The 24,982-nt window shown below is 38.3% G+C and overlaps 1 protein-coding gene and 1 long non-coding RNA gene across 9 annotated transcripts; one reads left to right on the top strand and one right to left on the bottom strand.

Moving 5' to 3' along the window:
- The first annotated feature begins 788 nt into the window (after positions 1–788).
- LOC107226438 (schwannomin-interacting protein 1 homolog) lies at positions 789–24,969 on the top strand. 8 transcript variants are annotated; one of them, XM_046732115.1, is made up of 12 exons: positions 789–1,130; positions 6,392–6,459; positions 6,723–6,997; positions 7,331–7,662; positions 8,347–8,703; positions 9,427–9,955; positions 10,779–10,876; positions 19,811–19,945; positions 20,049–20,160; positions 20,659–20,987; positions 21,233–21,444; positions 22,334–24,969. In XM_046732115.1, exons 2-12 carry the CDS (start codon positions 6,404–6,406, stop codon positions 22,494–22,496), a joined length of 2,598 nt encoding a protein of 865 aa, XP_046588071.1. In that variant the 5' UTR covers positions 789–1,130; positions 6,392–6,403; the 3' UTR covers positions 22,497–24,969. The 8 variants fall into 8 exon arrangements, with proteins under 8 accessions (XP_046588071.1, XP_046588072.1, XP_046588070.1 ...); XM_046732116.1 differs by lacking the exon at positions 789–1,130 and adding an exon at positions 5,763–5,892; XM_046732114.1 differs by lacking the exon at positions 789–1,130 and adding an exon at positions 5,904–6,233.
- On the bottom strand, positions 5,799–19,032 carry LOC124293065. Its single transcript, XR_006902974.1, has 3 exons — positions 18,387–19,032; positions 17,432–17,519; positions 5,799–5,872 (listed from the first exon to the last, which is right to left on the bottom strand). It is a non-coding gene; the product is annotated as an uncharacterized LOC124293065 (long non-coding RNA).
- Positions 24,970–24,982: the final 13 nt, after the last annotated feature.

Raw genomic sequence — 24,982 nt, forward strand, 5'->3', positions numbered from 1 at the left:
TAGTATAATATTGTTATAAAAGGTGAAATCACCCTTTAGGTTCCCCTTTCTGATCTAGTATTCATCATAGATAACTGATGTACAAAAGGCAACAAATGTTTATCATATGAATTGGCTCGCTGCGTCAAAAAAAAAAAAAAAACAGTCTTGTTATTGTAAAAGAAATAGTGTTTTCTCTGCATTTTAATTTTCACCTATTTGACCATTTTATTTTCGCTCGGAAACCTAATTTTATTGCTACAATATCTTCCAATGATGCAGAGTTATGGCGTATTATACCTATAGGTAATATTATTTTCCGATTGATACTTCAAGATGAATTTGTCTGGCACATGCTTACAAGCAATTCACCTTAAACTCGTGAACTGATTTCTGCTGACCGTTTGGAGGCTTCGTTTAGCCTCTAAACTTAGGCAACCGTAGTTACACACCTGTATGGCAAAATGCCAGTCGATGTAAAGTCGGTACGCAGAAAAAACCATATTCTTTTCTTTGCACGATGCTTAAAGAAGTATAATTTCTGTCATATGGGTTCTACTCTTTTGTCCTTGAATGACTTTTAGCTTAAATCACGTCGGTTGAAATTAAAGAAAGAAAAACTAGTTTCATGAAAATTTCACCCTGTGTTCGGGAAAAATTTCTAAAAAAATGTAAGAAACTGATCCGATTTCGCGAGCTGGTATCTACTGAACGGATGAATGATTAAGGGTGCTGTGGAATGACACGGAGTAGTACAGAGTGGTCGGTGGATTCAGACTTGGTACAGGGAACCCCGAGAAAAACGGGTGCGACGCGCAAGCGCATTAAATTCACGAGTCGCCGGGGTTTGCGAGAAAATACGTCAAGGGGAGCGAAATTCGGAGGACCGGACACAGTGTGTATCCTGGAAAGGCGTGAATTTAGAACCCCTCTGAGAGTAAAGTTTAATAATCAAACGACCGGTCTATGCATTAGTAATACAATAGCGTCCCACGTCTAAATCGTTACGCGTATACAGTCAAGCCGTTCCCGTGTTATTCTTCATCCTTGGTATGCGGCGAGCGTGTTAATTCCGCACGGAATCTGGTGCTTTCTTTTTACTTTTTCTTCATTTCGTCGGAACGAGTCAAAGATAGAACCGGAACATTAGGGTAAGTGGATAAAATTTAAACGATTCTTTTCCTATTCATTGTCACTCCTATGCTTTTACATTACAATTTAGTTTCGAACAGATTTCACACAGGTGAATATATCCAATTGATTTTCAATCTGCGTGCAACGTGTGCACAACGTGGGTTTATAGAATATACTAGGAGGTATGTTCTTGAATCGTTGGTAGAAAATTGCCTGGTGACATAAACCGGATATCGTAGTTTTAGCTCCCAGTTGTAGCATTTTTTTTAGCATAATCATATATCACTACCACTGATATTTTAAGAACACCGACGATGTTTCTATCTTTGGAAATACGGAATTGCCATATTTTTGCTATGTAAGAAAACATGTGGTGCACATAGTTACGCGGATCTAGTTTTTTCTTCTCCCTTAATTGTAATATTGCATGAGCCGAAAATTCGTTTTGTGGTCTTATTTCCTTCATTCATTCAAATTGCTCGTCTTCCATTTGCACTCATCTTTCAACCGATCAATTATCCGAAGCCGATACAGTGCCGTATAAAAGTATAAGAGACACTGCGGCCCACCACCGTCTTTTTCGGGTTCTTTTCTTCAAGCATCCGTCGAAAAGTTATACTTAGCTGGCTTGAGATAGTTGAGTACAGTTGAGAATCAATACTTTTTTGGCAATTTGTCACAAGATGGTTGCACGTCAAGTGTTTATCAAATTAATACATTTTTAAGCTACGGTATTTGCTCAAGAAATGCGAAGCAAAAAGACCAAAATTATAACCTAAGAATGATAAATATAAGTTTTTTATTCTCAGCTGTTTAAAAACGGTAAAAAATTTAGTGAAAATGTTCAATTTCACTCCGCGACAGCTCATTTCGTTTGGAAAATTGATTTTCACAAATTTACCAATCCAAATTTTTTTTTCTCTATACAGTCGATTCAGTACTGCTATTCGTTGGTGAAACTCAATACCAGTGCAATATTAAAAAAATGTCACGATGAGATGGTAAAGAACAATCTTCTGAGTAAAATGACTCGTCGCAGAGTGAAATTGGCAGAGACTACTCAATTTTTTACCGTTTTAAAGCGATTTTAAATATATAATCGATATCTAAGCTCTTGTTTGTAATTTGAGCCTTTTTTCTTTCATTATTAAAGGAAACAAGTAATGATTTTTGACTGCGCAATCTCGTTAACTGTCAATTAGTAAGATCATATAGTGTGTACATTCGCAGACAAAAATATAGATCGACATTACTTCTCTACGTCTTTATTCAATTTTATGTATATTTTCCAAAACACTTATGCAATATCGCATGACGAAATGCCACGAATTAAAACCTGGTTGCATAAGCACATCAGAATGTCACAGACATAAACTTATAATAAAGTTGGTAAAACAACGTAAAAGGTACACGTGTTCTTTATACTTTATAGCGATCGTGAGTTGGCAGCCCTCGCGACTTGTGCACGAAGCCTAATGTGCGCCCTCAGCGTTTTACAGTTTTGGAACTCAAACTAGGAATGCCTTTTTAGAAAAGGTATAACTAACGCATTCCGCCCCCTCGTTTAGCCGCTCCTGTCGCTCCCACGATCAATGACTTCAGCGTCGCGACGTCGGGGCTCCCCGTCCCGAACCCTGGAATAATACTCATCCGAAGCGATAAATCCCTAAAATATAACATTTGGGGAACGCTAATCATAAGGGACTAATGAGCACGGAAGAAATAAAAGCTCTGCGGCTGAACTGGCGTGGTAGAAAAAATTTGTCCCACTCGTTATTCGCTTATATCGATGTAGTAATAATCACTTTTATTATTAGTTATGTGTGCGCTGATATACTTGCACGCTAACTAGAACCACGTACATGTACTGTACCTACTCTCGTATTACGTAATTGGCTGAAGCCACATTCGTTTTCAGAGGGTGAGGTGTGTCACGATTGGGGAAAAAAGTGCTGTGTAGCCTCTGATAATTATAGGAATTACAGACTTGTTAATTACAGAGCTATTAGCGGTAAAACTCAACGATAAGTGAATTTCAAAAAGTGAGTTTACAACAGTCATGCTAATTGAAATTATACCACAATCATCTTTGGGTTCAAGGGTCTTGCAAAATTTCGATCTACGCTATTTTGACCGGTTCGAAAAACTAAGCCGATTCACTTGCATCCCATATTTTTTGTTTGTCTTTACAATATACTTACAACTGGCAACAATAAAATGTTCACACATAGTCAACGGTGGTTGAAATGCAGTGAAAGAAATTGGCTCGGCAAGGGACAGACATTGCGAAATGTGACTTATATCACCTACCAACCCTGTGATTACATATGCATGCATGATAGGTATATCCGTATATTTACCACGCAAGCAAAGGCAAGGCATTAATTTTGCGCAGGACTAGATTCTCCTCAGGAAAGGTCAGGAGGGGTAATAAATTTCCGCAAATGAGGTCGCGACGTGAAAGCTGGTGAATGGAATTTCTACATTATAGATTATCGCCCTTCAGGGCTGCCGGTCTTTGAACACTCGAACATACGTCAGTTCCAATTTTTTCCTGTTTTCCGGCTGATTTTGAATCCGGTAAACCCGATTCATGATCTTCGACGACCTTACAGAATTTCACCGTGCTCCGGCCTTGGAGCACCCCCGACGCCATTTTGAATATATTGACCTTCCCCAAGGTGAGCGGCGCGCTTTTTTTTCCCCACGGTACGTAGGAACTTCCCCCGAATGGGCGAAGAGTATCGACGAGACTGCGTAATGCGTAAGGATAAATTGAACGACAAATTTTTAACATCTCAAATTATTTTTGCGCCTATAATACGTTCCTTACCACATCTGTAACGTTTTTTCGTAACCGATTTGAACCTTGAAACGAACAAGACTGTTTTTCAATTCTGTAGAAACGAATGTTTGTCGTGATGGTGTCAGGAAATTATCATGGAACTGTTTTTTTACCGACCACAGCAATTAATAAAGGTCTATTTTTTGAGTTACGATTTTCAAAACACCCGAGATTTTGCACACATTTTAAGACTGATTTATTTTTGATGATATGAAAATTATACTTATTCGAAAATAATCACTAAAATTGTTCAAACTGCCGGATAAGTGAGAATATATGTGTGGATATTTCGCGATCGCAGACCACCGGCTTAACCCTCTGGGAAATCGATAATTCCAAACATAATTATGCACACAAAAATATTTCACTACGGCTTCATAAAAACGTGTTAAACAAGCTTAACCACTTAATTCAGCGATTTACGCTATCACAGTGATTCATGGACCTTTCTGAAATGAGATCGTAGTACACGATATTTATAAGGTACAATGCATGCATGTGACACGATAAACCCGAGAAGAATGGTTTGCGAGTCTGCCAGGCATGGAAATATTCATATTTCAAAGTTGCGGGATCGAGTTCCTGAAGGTTGTGTATACATTTGTGTCGTTCAACCGGTCAAATGACCTCGACTACGTCACGCACTTCGAAACCAATCGTAACACGCGACAGTGACGCGCATATTTTACGAGTGCCGTTTAATCAATGATGTGCTAATTCAGGTGAATAATTTTGTACATACCATGCCTCGAATAAATATGCGGAACGGTGAACCAATAAGTTCAAAATCATGTATGTACCATTATCACTCGATACCATATACCGGTTCTTTCATACACCTTTACGATCATTCTTATAGATTCAAATGAAACGAATTGATACATGTATCCTACCAAACATTCCATGCAAGTGAATTCTATTATCTGTTTTTGCGATCCCGCAACCTCGTTATAATAATAATAATAATCTGTAGCGACCACAGCCACTCGCTTCTACAACGTGTACGGTATGTACATACATCGGGACTCGAACCTCCGTATATCCTGACAAATTTCCCGGCTCTTTCCTTTTGTAAAGAAAAAAGAAATGTCTGTTATCTTCGTTCATCACCGTCAACACCAATCCCCATTATACATATCTCCAAATTTTTCCAAACAATCGGTTCGCAAATATACATCGCATACCGGCAATTTCTTCAGCCGAATTCCTGGCCCCCTTTTATTAATCAAATTCTTGACCATCCTGCACCGCATTTTCCCCATCGGTGCACCCCCCCCCCCCCCCCCCCCCCCCGGAATCCACCGTCATTCTGCGACCCTCGAAGAATTCCTCCCACACACTGTGTGCTTGACGTCACGCGGGTACAGAAGTTTGTATCGATCCGCGAAAGCTTTCCGTCCCATATTCTTCCAAGGCTGGTGGAACCTCCACCACGGGGTACGTAACACGCACAAGCTGTTATTATCCCTGGCAGCCGTTAGTGTTTATTTCTTTTTTTCTTACTCTTTTCGCAATTATCCCTCTGCTGAAAAAGGAACGGAACAGAGAAACGTCGGTAGGGGGGAGGGTGGGGGGATGGGGTGGTGCAGGTCTGTTCAACCCTTCCGCCGTCAGCACGCAGCAGCTTCCGCAAGGACCTCTTAACTCGTTCCGTTCCTCGTTCTCCTCCGAGTCCTCCTCGCGTATCAATTATTCGGCGCGTACCCGTCGTTAGGGTGTTCTTTGAGATTGACTCTTGACTCTCGAAAAGAGTTCTGCGGGGCTCACCCACACGCGCAACTTCCCCCTTTCCTGCTCCCCCACCCCCCGTCCTCGCATCCCTCGCCCTCCGGTTCCGGCGCCTTTGGCTAGCGTCCAGGGTGTTGGTTGGAGGTCGATAAGCTGCCGGGAACAGTCGGGTTGTGCGCGCGCGACCTTTGGACCGAAGATGGTGGGTAAGTGTCAAACAGAGTCGTTCTCTCCTTAATTTTACCGCGATTTATTCGCCCCGAATCCCCCCGCCCCCCTCCCCCTCTTCGCGAATTTATCTCGACTAGCCGTAAAAACTCCGGGTGGTATTATTCCGATCGAAAACTACCCCGTTCGAATGGAATTCCAACGTCAAGACACGCCGAACTAGCGTTGCTCCCTTTCGGCTCCGATTCTACGAGGGTGATTATTTTAAGGAAGAGGAAAACGCTGCGGGAAGAGGAAGTCGGGTTTTCTGCGCTGATTTTTTTATACCTCTAAAAAAGTTTTTAAATTGTTTTTTATTACGGAAGATCGCCTGACGATGGTACGGTTTCGATCTGCGTCGTAGTCGCGTTTGTACACATACCCATCTTGTGAATATTTTATCGCGTCGTTTGTTTTTCACTGCAGTGACGTGTGTCGCTAAAGTATGAAAAATGTTTCATTGTCACCTCTGATTCTTGTTTTTTATTTCTGTTACAGAGCAATTTCGCAATGCGGTTAAAGGATTCTGTCGTATCGTTGCCCATGCATCAAGGATTGAACAATAAGTAAGTAGGAAATTCATTTCACACCCTGAAGGTATGCATCTATTTCTCTAAATCTAAAACACCGTTAAAGAATCCTTTTCCAAGCAACATTGCACTTTCGAACGATTGATGTTTTAATTTTCTTTCACCGAGTAGGTACCTGCAATATGTTGGAATTGACAGTTGGAACGAGCGAATGCAACCCATGATCAGGATTTTTGTCGAGTCTGTTTTAGGTAAAAAATTGTGATCTTGTTTCAAATTTCGTACTTTTAATCTTGCAGTCAGCTTCAACAAAGCGAGATAAGCGCCTCGTCGAATTCCGAGGAGATAGAAAACTGTAACGACAGAACGACCGCGTTCAGCTTGCAAGAATTTCAGGAGTTGAGATCGTCACAGGAGGGCGGCACGTGGCCGGCTGCGCAAAACGTTGGAGTTCAGAATATCTCGAATAATGTCACGGTGAATCATTCCAATGGGCGGAACAATATTAACAACAATTTGACGGCATCAAGGCTTTACCAGAGCAGCTCTGCCGAGAGTTTGGCCGACTACGAAGGTAGGATGAACCGTCAAAAATCTGTGTCCGATTATTTCGTCGTTGATTCCGCGTCGATTTTACCCGTATAAATTTTTAAATGAAGTCTCTTCTGATCACAATGGTAAAAAGTTGCCGAATTCGCGTCCGCCAACGTCGCCTCGCGTGATTAATCGGCTCAGCGTTATGATTCGGTATTACGCAACCAGCTAGCCGAGTGACGGCGACGCGATCGTTAAACTAATTAAATTAATTAACAATTTATCCGTGTCCAAGTGTGACTTTACACAGTCAGTCGCAGCGGAGGTTCCTTTTTCGACCGTCCCGCTACGTTTCATTTCTATAAAATTACAGGGCGTAATTCCGTCGAGGATTCATCCCACGAATTGACTCCTTCCGAGTGGTCGGATTGGTCGGAGGAAGGAAATCTGCCGACGCGTTGCAGAGGTATCGTCAACCCGAATTATCCCGGATTTCAACACCTCGCGACCTCCCTGCTTTCCGACACAGACCTCACGGAGGACGAGCTCGAGGCTTACGAAGTCTCGAAACTAACTTGCAACCTCAACAATAACCAGTACAATAATAATACCGACGAGAACTTGATCGGAGGTAGCGTTAATCATCTTCAGGGGCAACAATCCGACCGGAAGTTCATCTACGAGAAACCCAAGTTCAATATTCACGTGAGTATCGAACTCGCTGAGCATTTCTCGTGTTCAATTAATAGAAAGAGGAAAAGAAACGCACGAGCACATTTGTCAGATTTCAATAAATGGCCATAATCATTACACTCCATGTGTGAGTTTGCAGCACTTTTTCATCTATTATTTCTATCGCGTTCAAAGATAACCGTAAAAACTATCCCCTGATCACCTCTTCTCCGAATCCAAAATTTATGACAAACTTGCCCCTTACATCCCTCCTAAATTTTCTTGACCAATCCAACCTGTTAAACAATTCTCCCACTTTCTATCCTCAACCAATCTCAATGAGTGAACAAAATTTTACCATTGAGAAACATTCGTTTCCACTCCTACTGACGCTAACAATCAGCATGTCCAAACTTCAACAAACGAAAAGTTCAAATTGGTATTCTCGTCAACGATTAACTGTCTACCCAACACATCAATCGACAATTTCTGAACAGATACTGCGAAACAAAATTGCAACTATACAACCATGCCGATTAATTCCAGATTATATTTTGAAAACAGTGTTCTGTGAGTTAATCAATTATCTAATCCGCAAAGCTGCAGCTACAATCCTTTATTTAGAATTAGGAAGCGTGAACATTTTCTGTCCGAACCGCGTCTGATTCAAAGAAGGTTAATAATTAATTAGCACTATGTGGAAATTTGGTTTTCCAGACAGTAAATTCACTCTACGAATCGGCCCTCCCGTCCTCGGTAAAGTGCATAAATTACGTAAAGAGTGTCGAGGTCTCGCGTTCTGGCCAAGTCGTCTCACTGGTACCGGAAGTGAACGTTAACTCCGTAATCGAAGCGGAGACGCATCAAACTGATTTGGAGCCGAGCGAAGGGCTTGCCGACACGGTAGATCAGCCAACATCCGATCTTTGCGAGGCTGTCGTCGTAGAAAGAAAAGCCCGCGAGCTAGCCGTCGAAGTCGAAGTTGTAGAGCTTACAACCGCTGTCAAAGAAACTCTCCAATTTCCGGAAATCGAACAGATACCTGACTCCGGAAAATCCAGCGAAGTCGGAGAGGTAATATAATTTGATTTTTCAAAGACTGTAACGCGAAATTGCAGTTTGTAGGAGATTGGTTGGCCAAGAATCTATTCTTTTCGTTAATTTTGTGACGCGATGGTCGTACGTTAAGTTGTTGTCATATTATTTCATTCACGAGCTACGGAGATCTTTTTCAAAATATTGTAAAAAGCGTGGTAAAAATAGATACCAACGAAATTGTAAACAAAAGTTTACATATCAATGCTTCGTTTCGAATCGCTGCAAAATGGTTGAGAAGCCGTTAAATTTGTTCAATTTTCTTCTAATATGTTTCATTTTATTCAGATTATCATTTTCTACAAAAGTCACCGAAGCAGATTTTTTTTCTTTCAGAAATCTATTTAACATTGCTATTTTTTGATTTTAATCAATATCGGTGTAACGTGATGAAAAAACAATGCTTAAGTCAATCTGTAGAAATTAGTTTTCTGAATAAAATCAGCCATCGTATTTAGTGTGAAATCAATCGAACTCAGGTACTAAATTTTTAACAACTTTTATGCGATTTGAAATGAAGCATCGATATCCAAGCTCTAGTTTATATAATACCATAATTTTCTAATCTGGTATATAATAATTCGATGTACGAATATCTCGTAATGAGATTAATAGATAGTATATCGATTTTCGCACCCAACAAACTTCTTACTCTCGATTCAATTTTTTGTCGCCATTTAATGATTCTCCGTTTCCCACCAGCAAGAAGAGGCGACGGTCGAATACATCGATCTGATAAGAGAGGCAAAGAAATTGCCTCTACCCGATTGTTCCAAGATAGGAAATCAGCCGGCAACAGCGCCTAATTTGCGTAACGGTGGTCAAAACGACGACTCGGAAACGAACACAGACTCGGAAAGCTATTCGGACTTGACGCCGTACACGAAGCTAGAAGAGATCGACCTGCTCTCCAGCATCGGGCGAGACATCGGTGTCGATCTCGAGAAATACGTTCAGCCGGTGCCGGACGTCGTCCTCATGGATTCCGTCGAGATATCGCCGCCCTGCCGAGTCGCCCTTGGCGGAGACAACAATCTCATAAAAGACAATCTCGTCCCGAGGGAGGACACGAACAAGCTGATCGACAGGGATCTTCCCGAGACGCCGATCGACGCCAGGAAGAAGGAGAAAATGGCCAGGAACCAGGCGAGGAGGCGGCAGCAAAATCACGCTAATCAACCCCAGAGACGACCCGACAAACGTCGCGCTGATCCCGACGTCGGTGGTCCAGGTGAGCTTGGAATGTCCGTAAACTCTTGAAAAGTTGATGTAAAGTGAGTGTTGTGGTTTTCTACAAGTCTTCAACATTTGAATACGGCATCGAAAACGGTTGCTGAATTATGAGCTGCGCGTTTATAAGTTGGCCCTGAATGTTGAACTCGGCTGAAATTCAATTTCCCTCATTCTCTCCTGCAACTTTTGTAGCAAATAAAACACACCCCTGCATGTTTGTGATACTTCGTCCGAGGCCTAAAACTCACGATGCGTGCAGAAAGTAGGTCGCTCTAAATTACCCAATTTTCTCCGGAGTGACGGTTAAAATTTCACGATCAGTCATAGAGAAACGAAATTACCCCACCGCACATTAAGTAATTAATTCCGTTCAACTTCACGCGCCTCTAAACGTCGAACTTTTCTGTTTTATCAACGTCGGCATGATTAAATCGCCGGTAAAACGGGGAGCTGAAATATTCCTTTTTTATTCTGAAGATCATTGTTTTATCAACATCAGCATGATTAAGTCACCGGTAAAACGGAGAGCTGAAATATCCCTCGTTTATTCTGTGGATTGTTCAGCGCTGCTAAAGTCGCTGAAATTCATTTATTGTTGCAGCGTTCAAATTTTACGACTGAATTAAATATAAGTAGAATGATTAGACAATTTGCATTAATAGTTTTGATTGAAAAATCCTTCACCTATATCTTTCATTTTCTTTCCTATCAAGCAAAATTTATTTCAGAAATTTACTGTCGAATCATGGAGCTCCTCTAAACGTATTTTTTCCTATTTTCCTTTTCCTTCAAGTTTACTTTATTTTCATTCCCATTTACAGGAGGTTTCGATGTCTACAACATTGAGACGGCAATGCCAAAGATAGATTTGGACGCCATTGAGTCTCACCTGCGAGCTGCGCGTGAAGAGGAACGCAGGGTGAGTGAAAAAATCACATTATGCAGATGTAAAAACAAAAATTTTTCAGTTTTCTCACTCAAAACGACCTGGGGTTAGCAATTACCGTGACCAACTTCTGCCTGTAACAAAGTACTACCTAATTGAGAAACCACGAGCTTCACGTTTTCTTGATACGGAGATCGGCTCAATTGTATCTGCCTTGTTTTATTTTCTTTCGATGCAATAAGGGGAATTTGCTTGTCAATTGAATCTATCCTGATAAAGAAATTTGTAATTTTATATATATACATATATACGAGTGAAAAAGATTTGCAAAACTTTTTTGAATCTGCACCCAACGTTAAAAAGATCAATAAAATATTTCAATACAACGATATCATATATCAATATCACAAAACATCTGTTCTTATACGTGCGCGTATAAAAGATACCTTGAAAAAATCCCTGCGTGGTAGCACATAAAACCGAGGTACTTAGTTTTTATGGCCGGGTTGCCCCACAATTCCAAAAGGGTCGGCACAGATTCGTCGGTCCTAATCGGGGGCCGCATGCGCTTTGACCGAATAGAAGCCATCGCCTTACAGGTACTCATATACCTATAATAATACCTGTATAATGTACCCGGCAGTCGCGAGTATCTTCCTCGCAGCATCCGGCAGTGTCAGTGTCACTGCAGGGTTGCACGCTTCTTTCATATCTCCTGTCGAGGATTTGTTATCCCCTTTATTCCCGTTATCGGAATTCCCGATGCATCTGGAGCGTCTCGTACATGCACGTGTACTGTATAGGTGAGGCATTCCACGCCAACTCAGTAAACGGTTGACCATGATATTTTTCAATTTCACTAAAAATTTTTTCTACGTTAGAGCGACCCGTGGGAAGCTTCGAAAAAAATTTCTCGACCGTTTTTAATCATTCGTGTTTACCCTATGATTTTTTAAACCCATCCGAAAAACATCCAAATTGATTTTTATGAAACAAAAAAGAAAAACATTTGGTTTCCGAAATCAGTGATTTTTATGCAAGATTCAAAGTGGGACCTCGTCCTTTTCTAATGTTTTTAAAATCATCTTTAAAAATTTTTATAACCGTTTGTTGTATTATCATACCTGTTACAAATCTACTATTAAAAATTTTGAAGCAAATCGTGAGTGTATTTTATAACCGGAGAAGTAATAAAAAAAAAAAAAGCAGCAATCAAACCGTAGATGCGGTATGTGTTATAATAGATTTTTAACAAGTACAAAAATAAAAAAAAAACGAGGTCCCACTCTGAATCTTGCGTGAAAATGGTTCGTTTCGGAAACAAGATGATTTTTTTCTTGTTTCATACATACAATTTGAGTGTTTTTGAGATAGGTTTAAAACACACACAGGGTAATGACGAGTTATTAAAAAAATTCGAAATTTTTTTTCCAAGCTCTTCAGATATCGTACTAACGTACGAAAAATCGTTGGTAAAATTAAAAAAATGTCAGAGTCAACCGTTTAGTGAGTTGGCGTGTAACGCCCCAGGTATATTCGGTATACTTACGACCGCAATTTCGAGTTCCGAGTCGGCCGCACCGCGATATTGATGCACGCGGAGGCGGAGGCGTCGATCGCGATTACGTCGAGTACCCACTTCTAACTCATATCTGCTCCTGGACCAGAGACGTCTCCACAGACTCCGGAACCTTGCTGAGAAGATTCAGTCGGGGTCCAGGTTTCGGCCGAGGTTAACCAGCAGCCGCGCCTTTCCGCGTTATTAATTAATAATACGTCATCGTCACTGCGTAACAGCTGTTAAACGTATTCAGTACCCTACTGTATACAACTAATCATAAGTTCAGAAGCCGCCTGTTACGGCAACGCGACTAATTGACATACGTATACGCGCGTCTACGAATCGAGTATAATATTGTTATACGCGCGAAAAATTGTTTTTCAATAATCGCGTTTCACGCGAGATCTACACTAATTCCATCTTTTCTATCCGCTAATTTTGCAAATATTTTTTCAAACAACTCAAGTTCCGGATCAGAGAAACTATTTTTTTTATTTGACCAACAGAAAGCTCGTACAATTATACGTACGTTGAATCGCGCGTTTACCTACAATATCGTGCATCAGGAAAAAGTAGATCGGGTCGTTTTACGCTTAAAAGATAAGTGAAGAAGGTCCCTGCACGATCGTTTCAAACTTCCATAATTTAAAAAAAGAAAGATTTTTTTCCTCAATTGACGTCAATAGTGCGTTTATCACTTAACGTTACAAAGCCAAAGGAAATACGTGGATATACATCCGGCGCTAAGTATAACGCAATCGCGGTTACACCGCATCAACGATAACATTGTAACAATAGAAATTCAGTCGTAAGTAATGAAATCATTACGAATAAATATGTATGACAAATAAAATACATCTGTTCATAATCGAATTTGCATCGACGAAGATTCACGGATATGCAAATATAATATCGCGCTCGTGCCAAATACGCATTACGTACAAATTGATAAACTCTGACACTCGGGGATGATTGCGAAGAACGATGGCTCTACTTGTGTTCGAGGTTCTTCCACTCACGAATGTGTAAAGCGACTGTTTTCCTTGTGCATCATATGGCGATAGTGCCGGTATTCCGACGATTTGATTCAACGGTCAAATGACGCATCGCTGCGTAAACGTTTTGTACAAGTACGCCGGTAGAAGTTACATACTCCAATTGCTACTTTGAATTCTTCCATTGCGTACGCTATAGAGCGTATCCTTCTTGTCCGTTCGTTTGACGTTGATGGATCGACGATTTGAAATTCAACACGTATCATTTCCGAAGATCGACTAAGCGGCAGTTTTATTCAACGAAACGTGCACCATTTTTCGTCCATTTTTGGTAACGAGTTTTATCGCAGAGCGACAACCGTGGTACGAGCAAAGAAATGCATCCGGTAATGTCTAGACACCGACCCGCCATACGACCTAAGGATTTAGATCTTTCCGGTATCACGATCGGAAAAACTGCGTCTCAGGTATGTCGTGACAGAATTATAATTAATTGTTGAATCAGTGTGCAGTTTCAGAAGTGAAATACGAGAGAGAAAACTATACCGCTACTGTAGCCAATTTTTTTTTATTTTTATGCAAAATTTTGTATAATTGATTTAAAATATATCCTCAGTTTATTATTTACACGACATATCGTTTATACATGCCTCATACGAATTTCTTAAATTACAGTTAAATCGAAGATTGAATCCTTGTCTTATAATCCTTGCTGAAATATTGTCTCGGTTTCCCACTGATTTTTTGTTACTTTTACCTCTTTGCTTTAAACAACTCGAACGGAGCCTGTCGAAACTGTGTCGGCGAATCAGAATTAATTTTACTTTAAAAACAGGCGACAGTCCGCCCGTGTTCCAGTTCTCAGATATCGAAACTGGCGCTGCTACCGCGGGTACTGATATGCAATATTAAATCGCGGGCTATAACCTCCCGCACAACCCGCAGTACCGTCTATCATCAAGGGCCCAACGGACACCCGTTAGATAAAACGAACTTTACAATCGCTTCTGAAATCGGATAAAATGAGGATCGGTATTATGATTCATAATTATTCAATCGTGCTTCGAAGTGGTTCAGAATCTGAAAATCAAAACCTGAAGTTTAAAATAAAAAATACGTGATTCTGAACAAACACACACTTTTTTTTTACCATAGTCAAGAGGAATGGCTTTTCGCGTATAACACATCGAATAAAGTTCTAACGACGTTACAAAACGTCTCTAACAATGAATAAGAAAAGTTGAAACGCACAAGAGAGAATTAATCAAATGGTACAATGAAAACTAAAAATTTTGGACAAATATTTTGTACCATTTGGATGCCTGTGGGTTCTTACGGTCTTTAGAGCGGCACTGTTTGTGTGGGAACGTAACGAGTACAGGTAACTGATAAGAGTATAATATAGACCGGTGCCTTCGCATGTCGCGTAGGAGCGTCAGGCCGCGGTATTGACGGAATGAAACAATAATATTACGGTGTCAAGTACCCCAAACTGCTGTAAATCTGACATAAAACTTGCATTCGATTTAATTCAATCGGTACAAGTTGGTCAATAGTGATTTAGTCATACGTTGCTGTAGGTGCAGGTAAACCTGTACATACGTATAAAGTATCCGTAAATTGATACACTAGACCGGCAGCTTGAAGATATCCCGTCGACCAACATCTGCAGTTTCAAATCTCTAAGTGACGGTTTTCTTATCTTTGCTATGTTTGTCCGTTCCTGATACAAACTATGATTAACAGGCACCGATCTTTACCGATTCGAATACAGTCGGGGTCAATTGCAGGTTGAAAAAATTTATAAAACTGTAACTGCTAAACAGTCTTACGAAGCGACAAGTGGAAAAGTTTTGTGATTGTAAGTAGTGCGTGTTGGTGACAGTGTTGGGATGTAATAGCGGTTGGACTGATCTAGATCGCAATTGAATTTATTCATACTATAGATCATGTATAATATGTGCGATTTCTCCTCATCTGCACACCGCATATACGTATCGATATAAATTATGCACGGATAGATGATATCTGGCAGTTCGTAAATATAATCGTCAATGTTTGTTACCAAGTTTTACGTAATTCTTGAGACATTCAAACGTCGATATGACAATGATGATGGAATTAATCGACGAAAATGACCCCCTTTATCAATTTCTGATGAAGGCACCAATGTACTATACTGAGGTTAGACGTTTCTTTCTTATTGATCTGCATTCGTATCAATACGTTGTACATTTTCACTCGATTATATCAGTATACACGTGATAGCCGTTGCGTTGTATTGTCATTGTTAATATAAATTACAAAACTGACCACTTGAATTGCTGTATGGACACGATCTCGAAGTGGATGTTTGATTTTTACCCATTTTTTTTTCTTTTCTTTTCTTTGGTAACACTTTCAATTGGAGTATTAATGTAAGAGAATCGATTCAAACTCAATATAGCTTTACACAACCTATATTAAATAACCATGTAGAAGCTTTATGTTTGGTGAAAATTATACGTAACTGTTATTAATATTGTGGAAAACGTCGATCGGGGTTGGTTTGAAATTCCGAATTTGAAAAGTTACGAAAGCGTCAAATTTCGAATTCTTTGGTGACGAAACTTAAAGCAAAGAAATCAAATTTTGACGAAACATCAAAGTTTCGAATGGTCCGAAACCCGACGCTCCAAGTCCGACAAGTCAAAGTTCCGAAAGTGAAAAGTATTTTTAGTTTTTCTGATTTTTTACACCCAATCGATGAGTGAACTATACTCTGTGAGTATATTTTAATTTTCGGAATTATACGCCGTCGAAATCTTATTTTTCGGAATTTTGCTCTATCGTGACTTGAATTTTCGGAACTTTGAGCCGTCGGGTTTCCGACCATTCGAAACTTTGTTGTTTCGTAAAAGTTTGATTTCCTTACTTCAAGTTTCGCTACCATATAATTCGAAATTTGGCGCTTTCGTATCTTTTCAAATTCGGAATTTCTACCCCACCCCGATCGACATTTTCCACAATATATATAACTATGAATCAGAAGGCCAAAATCATTTGCGATAGCGCGTCCGTCACAATTTGAAAGTACCGAAATAAACTGAAATCGTATCTCCGCATTTTATAGGTACATAGACAAGGTAAGAGTGCGCTAAGAAAAAGTAGCAGTAAAAAAGTGTGGAGCACGTGTTTCAAATAATATGTGTCGATTATAAACTTTCATACCCTGCGGTGAACTTACAAGACAATATAAAAAATCGAACAAATATTTATCATGTCCGAAAGTATTTCAACGGACCGGTGATCTCTTTGATATCTATTTAAAATGCATGTATCATATCGATCGTAGTTGAAAATTGAGGACGGGAAACGGAGATGAAGAATAATACTGACGGTGATTCAGCATTACAATTGGCACATGATTAACCAACCGTTAAAATCACGAGTAATGATCGCTGTACAAATATATTTCACTATAGGTATACCTATATTGACGTAGCCGACGCTGCATAGTTAGAAAACAACACGTATAATAAAAATTATAGTAAGCCTATAATCGTGATTAAATCAATCTCAAGTTCGCTTAATATTATTAAAAACTTTAAACAGGGACATGAGGCAGAATTATTGCAATACGCTTGAGGAAAGTTAGAGCTGATGTTAACACAGTTCTGGAGAGAAAAAGAAGAAACCCCGCTTTTAACTCTGCGGCAAAAAATAAAGCAGCTCTTACTTCTCACGATAGTCGAATAATTCATACATTCGCGGTGTTCGAAGATATTAAAACCTCGGTGTATAAATTCCGCGTTTCTTCTTCGTCTAGGTACTTGTACTGAAACAGGTACATGAGGAACCCTCTCGAAATTAAATCAAATTACTCTCGCCTGTATACTCACACACACTGTTGTATACATGTACACGTGTAAATTGCACGGTGCAGTAGACACAGAGCCTGACGCAGGCTCAACGAGTTCCTTTGTAGACTTTCACTATCCAGTTTAGAAGCGTATTTTACTCCAAGAAAGAAGTTGTGGGGACATTTCTTACCTTTAAAGAACGATCCTCCGCCAGTCTAGTCTTCCCCGAGTTAGTGGCAGGTCCGTTTTTTTACTCTCTCGAAGACTAGGATCGCGATCTGTAATACACATATATACTTGTAATCACGGTGATTATCTTTGCTACGACACGCTGGGATTGAATACTGAATTGATTATTTGTTATGAAATTAGCCTGCGTCTAATACCAATAATAACAACAACAATAATAGTAATATTAACAATACTGTCTTACGACTCAAGTGATCGCTGATCGTGTAATCGTAAAATACTTTAACAGACTGGATTATTGTTTATACTATAACATAAATAATTTTCACCTGATTAAATATGGGAACTACCCTTGAATCCCGAAGACATTATAAAAAAGATTCGCGATTTGTTGCAGACTTGTATACGTTCACGTATTATGACATCAAAGAGTTTGATCTTGTAAGTAATTCATTCATGCATATCACATAGATATTTGTACATAATATTATATTGTAATAGCAAAGAATTTAGCTACAAAAATTAACACATTAAACCGATTTCATTACAGTCATTACAGCCATTAATACTCAATCTATTCCTTGATTTGATTTATCCATTTAGTTTCCCAGTTAATTATTAAAGTCACGTGTTGACGATCATTTAATTATCTTACGAATGTCAGGCATGCATCATCCTAATTTAGGACTGCTGGTCGGATGAAAACTTACGCTTTAAAAATTTATTTATAAAGCTTTTCTTTCCTTTTTCCGACTGGTTTATAGAACGGATAGCTATCGAAAATGTACTAATTACGATTAGAACGATAATTTGTGGGAAATAATTTTTGTTATCAGAAAAATGAAAAAAGAGTTTTCAACACTCTGCGGGAATTCTGATTTCGCGTCATCGACTAATAATAAATAAATAATAGAAACGCAATGAATGCTCAAAATAGAAAAAAAAGCAGGAATTACATTATATTCCTCGAGTGGGTTGTTATTATACACAATTGCGTAGTTAAGTGAACTGACACCTGTGTATTTTACACGAAGACGAAGTTTAGTAACGTTACTGCATGTAATGATGCACGTTTCGGAGAAATCGTTACTTCGCATCTTCAGGATCGTTTTAAATTTAGTAAACCATGATATACAAAACATACTTCCACGTATTTTGAAAAGCTAACTTCTTGAAAGTCATTCGGAAATTGCACAGTGATCATTTGTTACAGTGGCTTCGTTACGTTAACGTTACAAACTTCAGCCTCTTCGAATCACATCACTCGCGTAGTCAACTCACTTCACTGCACGTCCAAAAAAACAAAAGTCTGTTGCTATCAGAGAAAAGAAGTTTTACTTCAAATGAAATCGAAAATGACGCGACATGCACAAACGTGAGACAACTGTCGATCAGTCGGATATCTCACTTAAACACCAGTGCTCGTTAATCATAACATTGAACGTGAATTTTGTCTCACCGGTCGGTCATTGACTGAAGCATTATATCTTCAGTCAACGCACCGCTTATACCCATATTAATCTTCCTTCTTCAATTCAAACCATTGAAACTGACAACTCTCAGACAAATGACAATCGTACGTTACACGGTGTTGCACGGTGCAAATACATTGCGATCCCCCCTCCCCCCATTCATTTGTTTTCTTCCGTACTTCGTACTCTTTTGTTTTTATTTAGGGATAAGGTCGGTATGGTTCACCCTCTGTCTAATCTGTCCGTTCCTGGGTTCATCTTCATAGCGGACGACAAAAAGCACCCGCTATTTTTCATGGCTGTCAAAAAATGGTGCACTGAGGTTATTCGAAATTATTAAACGAAATGTGCGGATCGTAAACGAACCTATATTATTTTTCAACCGTCTATCTTGCCGATATCCAACCAATGAATACATTGCTAATAATTACATGAAAATTAGGTACTTTTATGTTTTCATTGGACCGATTTAATCATGAAATTTAACCTGTAAAATGATGGGTAAATATGTGTGAGCAGCGATACGTAATGATTTGTAAAACAAATTATTGTTCTTAGATAATACGATTAATTGGCTACAGTTTCAAAATGTTACTAATTAGAGATAAACGTTAAACAAAAAAAATGTGTAAACAAAAACTTGCACTATCTTACTAAGTTCAACCCAATCGATTAAAGGATAGCGAAAAAGAAGGAAAGAATATTAGAGATTGTACCTATGCGTGTACGTATTCTTATTTAATTGTATCGTTTCTACGCAGTGTGTGGTAAAATTTCGGGCCGCAGTCAATGAGTAAATCCTGATAAATTGTGTCAAAGGCATAACTTAATGCCTGAGTTAGTTGAATATCGTATTTAACGTTTAAAACATGATCGACGACATCTCAGACTTGATGTACATAATTCAGGAAGACGAGCGAGTCGCCGAAGTCGTACAGGCGGTAGCAGCTGGCCGAAATCCTGACCCCAAAGACAGAGATAAGGAAGATCTCGTTGCACGTTTCGATAGGCTCGTCCAAGGAAATCCATTCGTTTCCCCCCAGGTTCGATTGAGTGAGAAACTTATAAAAAAAAAAAAAACAGACAAATTATAAACAGTTATTGCAAATAAGTGTACAAAATATTTTTGTGCAATTTTACTTCTAGCGAAGAAATGATAGAGAGGAAATCAGAAGGCGGTTGGCCATGGGACCGGATGCTGAAGATCTCAGATCTGAACGAGGCCGCAAGCCCAGCTTGCAGTCACGCCTTCAGAGTGGTCAGTATCAGGAATTGAATGAAAAAAGAAAATTAATGGTTTCAGGAATCCAGTACCAAATAATGTACAACTGAGAACATTTATTACTGAGATACCATGAACGAAAATGTCAGCTCAAATTATAATAGTAATAATGCGGATACACTGATAGAAACATCAATTTAAAACTTTTCTCCAATTTCTAAAAAGCCTCTGAAAATGTTTTCTTTTTAACAGAAAAGAAGTTCAGATTTTTGATAGAAATCTTACAGAGTAATTTACGTATAATTCAACCAAATTTACTAATAGTTTTACGGTATAATATTTATGAACTGTTAGATTCTGATATACTTCTACGCTCTTTCTGAAGTAATCAGAATACTTTCGAAATTGCCTGAAATTTTTTCTTAAAGCGTCCGCGTTTTTACAGTAGCTCAGAATGAAGGTCAACATATATTTTTCAAAAAAAAAGGAAAAATGAAAACCAGTGTCAAGTTATTCGCAATTTGATTTTTCTAGGAATGAATCTTCAGATTTGCTTTATGAATGACACATCTTCGGATACAGAATCGCCAGTTTCGGAAGCTGACACAACTCCTGGTCCCATATCATCGGAAATACGAGCGCCGGTTACTCGACCACAAGTACTGAGTCTTCCACCATTGAGAGTCGACGCAACTGCGCCAGTCGACGAAGCTGACTTTTTTGCAAGACAAGCAAGATTACAAACTGAAGCCAGAATGGCACTGGCCCAAGCAAAGGAGATGGCTCACATGCAAATGGAAGTAGAAAGACAAAGACTCAAACAAAGTCCGATAACAGAAATGGTCCGATCTAGTCTTGAAAAGGTAAAAAATTTTGTAGTGCCACTACATAATTTACTTAAACTTATAAAATTTTTTTGTCACAAAATTTTAATAATATAAGCCTCCAGAGTCAAGGAATCATATCAAATTTAGTTATTGGGATTTTTCAATGCTTATCTGAATACCGCATCGGGATGTTTGAACCAGAAATTTACGTTTTTATTTGAGTTTCATAAATCGCACACAAAAGTTAGAAAAAATCTCACCAACTTATTTTATCACATTAGGTTGGCGTTCAGCTGGGAGATGAGCGACGTAGGTTGTCTCGAGTGTTGTTAACGGAGCTTAACGTTGCACAACTCCAAGTGGTTGCCAATGATTTGCACGCACGTATAGCTGCTCTGAATGAGGCGCTTGTGGAAGGATTGCTTAGGCGAGATGATTTGCACATGGAACAGGATTCAATGCTGGTGGACGTTGAGGATCTCACACGTTATTTGTAAGTATAGAAACTATTGATCACTTCTCAACGTTCAGTTCTTGAATCAGATGAGGATAATGATTCTATCCTCATTATCCAGTCGGTCGGACCACGAATTCGCACTTGCTGTAATGCAGTATGAAAATTAAATCGCGATCAGACTTATGGTCTAGCTTGTTCTTACTTGGTTTGCGTTATTTCATCTATTGGTTTGTACGCACTGCAATTTTGTACACTAAAAAATGATGGGTCTAGTCCATGTTATTTTTGAACTCAATTCAAATAGCAAACACATCTATTTCAGGCTGAGAATAAATTTTAGGCAATTTCACATTATTTATAATTTTCTGTTCATCACCAGCATGGTAACAATAATAAGATAAAATGGTGATGTACAAACACTTTCATTGCACATTTTTATTCAACACTAAACGCAGTATCGCCTGAACAGAGGTTTTGGAAATAAGCCCGACCACCACTCAATGTAACAAACATCAAAACAAAGCGTGTGCACTCTTGATATTTTGAACTGCGGGACTCAGTGGCAAAACATAAATAACATTGTGAAAAATTGAACAAGAAATTCAAATGAAACGGAACCATGTGAAAACGTTTACATAATACAAAGATGCTCATCATTGTTACTGGCTTGAAGGCTTCAACAGTTACAAACATCACACAACCGATCCATATTTTGAATTACTAAAATTTATCCTGGCGAGTTTATTCTTTTACCGTCTCAAAGAATTGACTGAATCAATTATCATTATGTTTTCTAAACAATATACTGCATTTTCTAATTGATTAAGCTTTACAATTTTATGTTCGCAAATTAAAATCCGGCCGCAATCCCTCTCTCTCTCCTAGAAATAAATAGATGGTGTGTGAGGTGCTGTCTTTTGCGCAGAGGTGCCAAGCAGGAATCATTCAAGCGACAGGGAATAGCTACAAGGGAAACATCGTCGATGAAATCTGTTGAAAGGAATCAACAATCGGCGTCGCTTCAAGTTAATAAGCTACTTAAACCAAAACTTATGAATCGAGGACTCGTTGGTTTAGTCAGAAAATAATCGTTTGCCTCGAGACTGTGTTGCAGTCTCGCCAAAATATAACGAATAAAACAACCATTGAAAAACACATAACAAAAAGAGTAGAGGCAAATATAATTGGTAAACATATATCCAAAAACTTATTAATAGTTAATGAGTCTCCCCTTCCCCTTGTTACCTGCTGCTGGTAAAGATAAAGACTGATATTGATACATTGCGTGTTATATTTACCGAATGTTATAATATGTCTCTGATCACCTAATATCATCAGAATAAATTCTGAGTATAAATACTGCCCTGAAGTAAAATTCTCTTGTGTACAAATATTCACCTTAATCGTATCATAAATTATTTTTCCATTTTGGTATGGTTTATTCTCTAAATAACTTGCCTTGTTCCAATATTAGATCTGCTTGGATTTTTCAATATAATTGTTGAATCTATGGTTCATTCATTTTTACTATTATCATAGAATAGTATGTACGTGTGTGTATCAATAATGTTCAATAGATTGGAGAAGGAAAAGATACGTGAATAATGAGAGTCGAGTAGTCACAAATTTTGAAAGAAAACGAGACTCAGTAGGACAGAAAAACAGCGGCAGGTGACTATGAAATCTTTTGTGAATTTTATGAATTCCCACCACTTAAAAAGGTAATGAGAAGTTAAAACAATAATTTAAGATTTGATCGATGACTACGATGTAAAGATAAGTATTTCAAACTCGTTCACAAAGTTATTCAAAGTGTACCAATTACTGAGCATAAAAGATATTGATACGACAAGTAAGAAATACTTGCAAATATACCAAGCTTCTGAAGCTTGCTTAAGTTGTGAATCGATACACTCTAGGCAGCAGAGGTCTGTTACATATTTATAAGAAACCTATAACGAAAAAAAAAAAAAATAATTTGTACTTCATGGAAATGGATCAGATATGGTACTAAACTGACATTTTATCCTAGTTTCATCGCTCGTTTTACTTCGCCTTGCATGTATTTATTGACTTATATCAATTCTAATAACTTAACATAGCGGACGTTTGACCAATTATGACACTTCCGTTTTTACCACAATATATCGGCGATTTGTTTGTTACTGTGCAAGTTGATACTTACTTCAAGTCATAAAAAAATCGCAGATACCTCTGACGTACAAAACTGTATCAAAATTGGTGGAACGACTTGTAGATAAAATAGAATTCTGTGTTGTATATACGATAAACTTATGCTAACAATAAGATGTTCCCAACAATGTCTGTCCTGCCAAGCTTCAGACGTTCATATAACAGCGATCGTGTTTCGCAATGAAGCTAAAAACAGAACATGACCAATTTTACCAATCTTTTCATTCGACAATACATAGAAAGTTAAAATATCTTATACATAGTCATCATTTCGTATTTCCTGTGCACAGTTGCATATTTGCAATAAATTGGGCATATTTTTTTTCACAACAATAACTTGATACATTTCGATGTGCGAAGCTTGCTTGGTCTCAATTTTGATCTATAGTAACAATAAATCCTGATATATAATATGCACGACTTAAATGAATAAATCATGGTCCCATAATTTCCAGATGTCATTCCCACTTTGAATGTAATATAGAACTAGATTTCATCCTCGTCAACGAGCTGTATTCTGCTTTCTAGTACATTTGCCACTGATGAAGTGGAGGCAGATATATTTGCAGAAGGATAGGTTACCACATTTACCAGAAACTCATTGACATTTTCAACACAGATTAATAAGTCGGGAACGCCAGGAACTGCATTTCCTGACGACAAAGAATCTATTGGTGAATATGAGAAGAAATTTCAGCTATATGGTATTACTTTTTTCAAATCTAAATATTACATCCATTGTTTCCTTCTTTCTCTCACCAACAAACAATGTAATATCATTATTATAGCTTCTGTTTGCTGTGTTAGAAGTTGAACAAGATATTGATAATTTAAACAAGAATTTTAAGATGGCTACTGAACTATTCTAAAATTGATAGCATGGTGTACATGTCGTTCAATTGTTGGTCGGCCAAATTGTCGTTAATTTGGTGAAAAGAAAAAAAAAAATACAGTTAAACTGAATTAATCTGAGCTAAATTATCAATCGCATCTTTGTAGTTTTTCCTTTTAATGTCAAGTTCATATACCAATCTTGAAGTAGTTCATTACTAATTTGAAATTCTTAAATTTTGTTTCTTAACTTTTCCCAGTTACCGCTAATTTGTGTCTTTGATTATAATATAAAGTTATTCTTTTTTTGAGAAAATCAGTATGATAATACGATATAAAGAAATTGAAGAAAAACATTCTCTACGAATATTTTACCATAATAAGGAGATTAGGAGATGCGGTGTAAATGAATTCATACATATAGATATAAGACGTCCCATCATATTATCTACAAAATAGTTTTAATCATAATGTTAATTAATAATATACAGATTGTAAATAACTAAACAATAATAATAAAATATGCTGTAACAAGGATCTTGTTTTTTGC

Source organism: Neodiprion lecontei, chromosome 2 (assembly GCF_021901455.1).
Source record: "Neodiprion lecontei isolate iyNeoLeco1 chromosome 2, iyNeoLeco1.1, whole genome shotgun sequence".
Lineage (NCBI taxonomy): Eukaryota > Metazoa > Arthropoda > Insecta > Hymenoptera > Diprionidae > Neodiprion > Neodiprion lecontei.

Excerpts from the sequence above, each read along its gene's own strand:
- LOC107226438 (XM_046732114.1), top strand. Across the intron at positions 7,663-8,346 it reads AACCCAAGTTCAATATTCAC|ACAGTAAATTCACTCTACGA; the intron begins GTGAGTATCGAA and ends TTGGTTTTCCAG. Across the intron at positions 9,956-10,778 it reads TCCCGACGTCGGTGGTCCAG|GAGGTTTCGATGTCTACAAC; the intron begins GTGAGCTTGGAA and ends TCCCATTTACAG.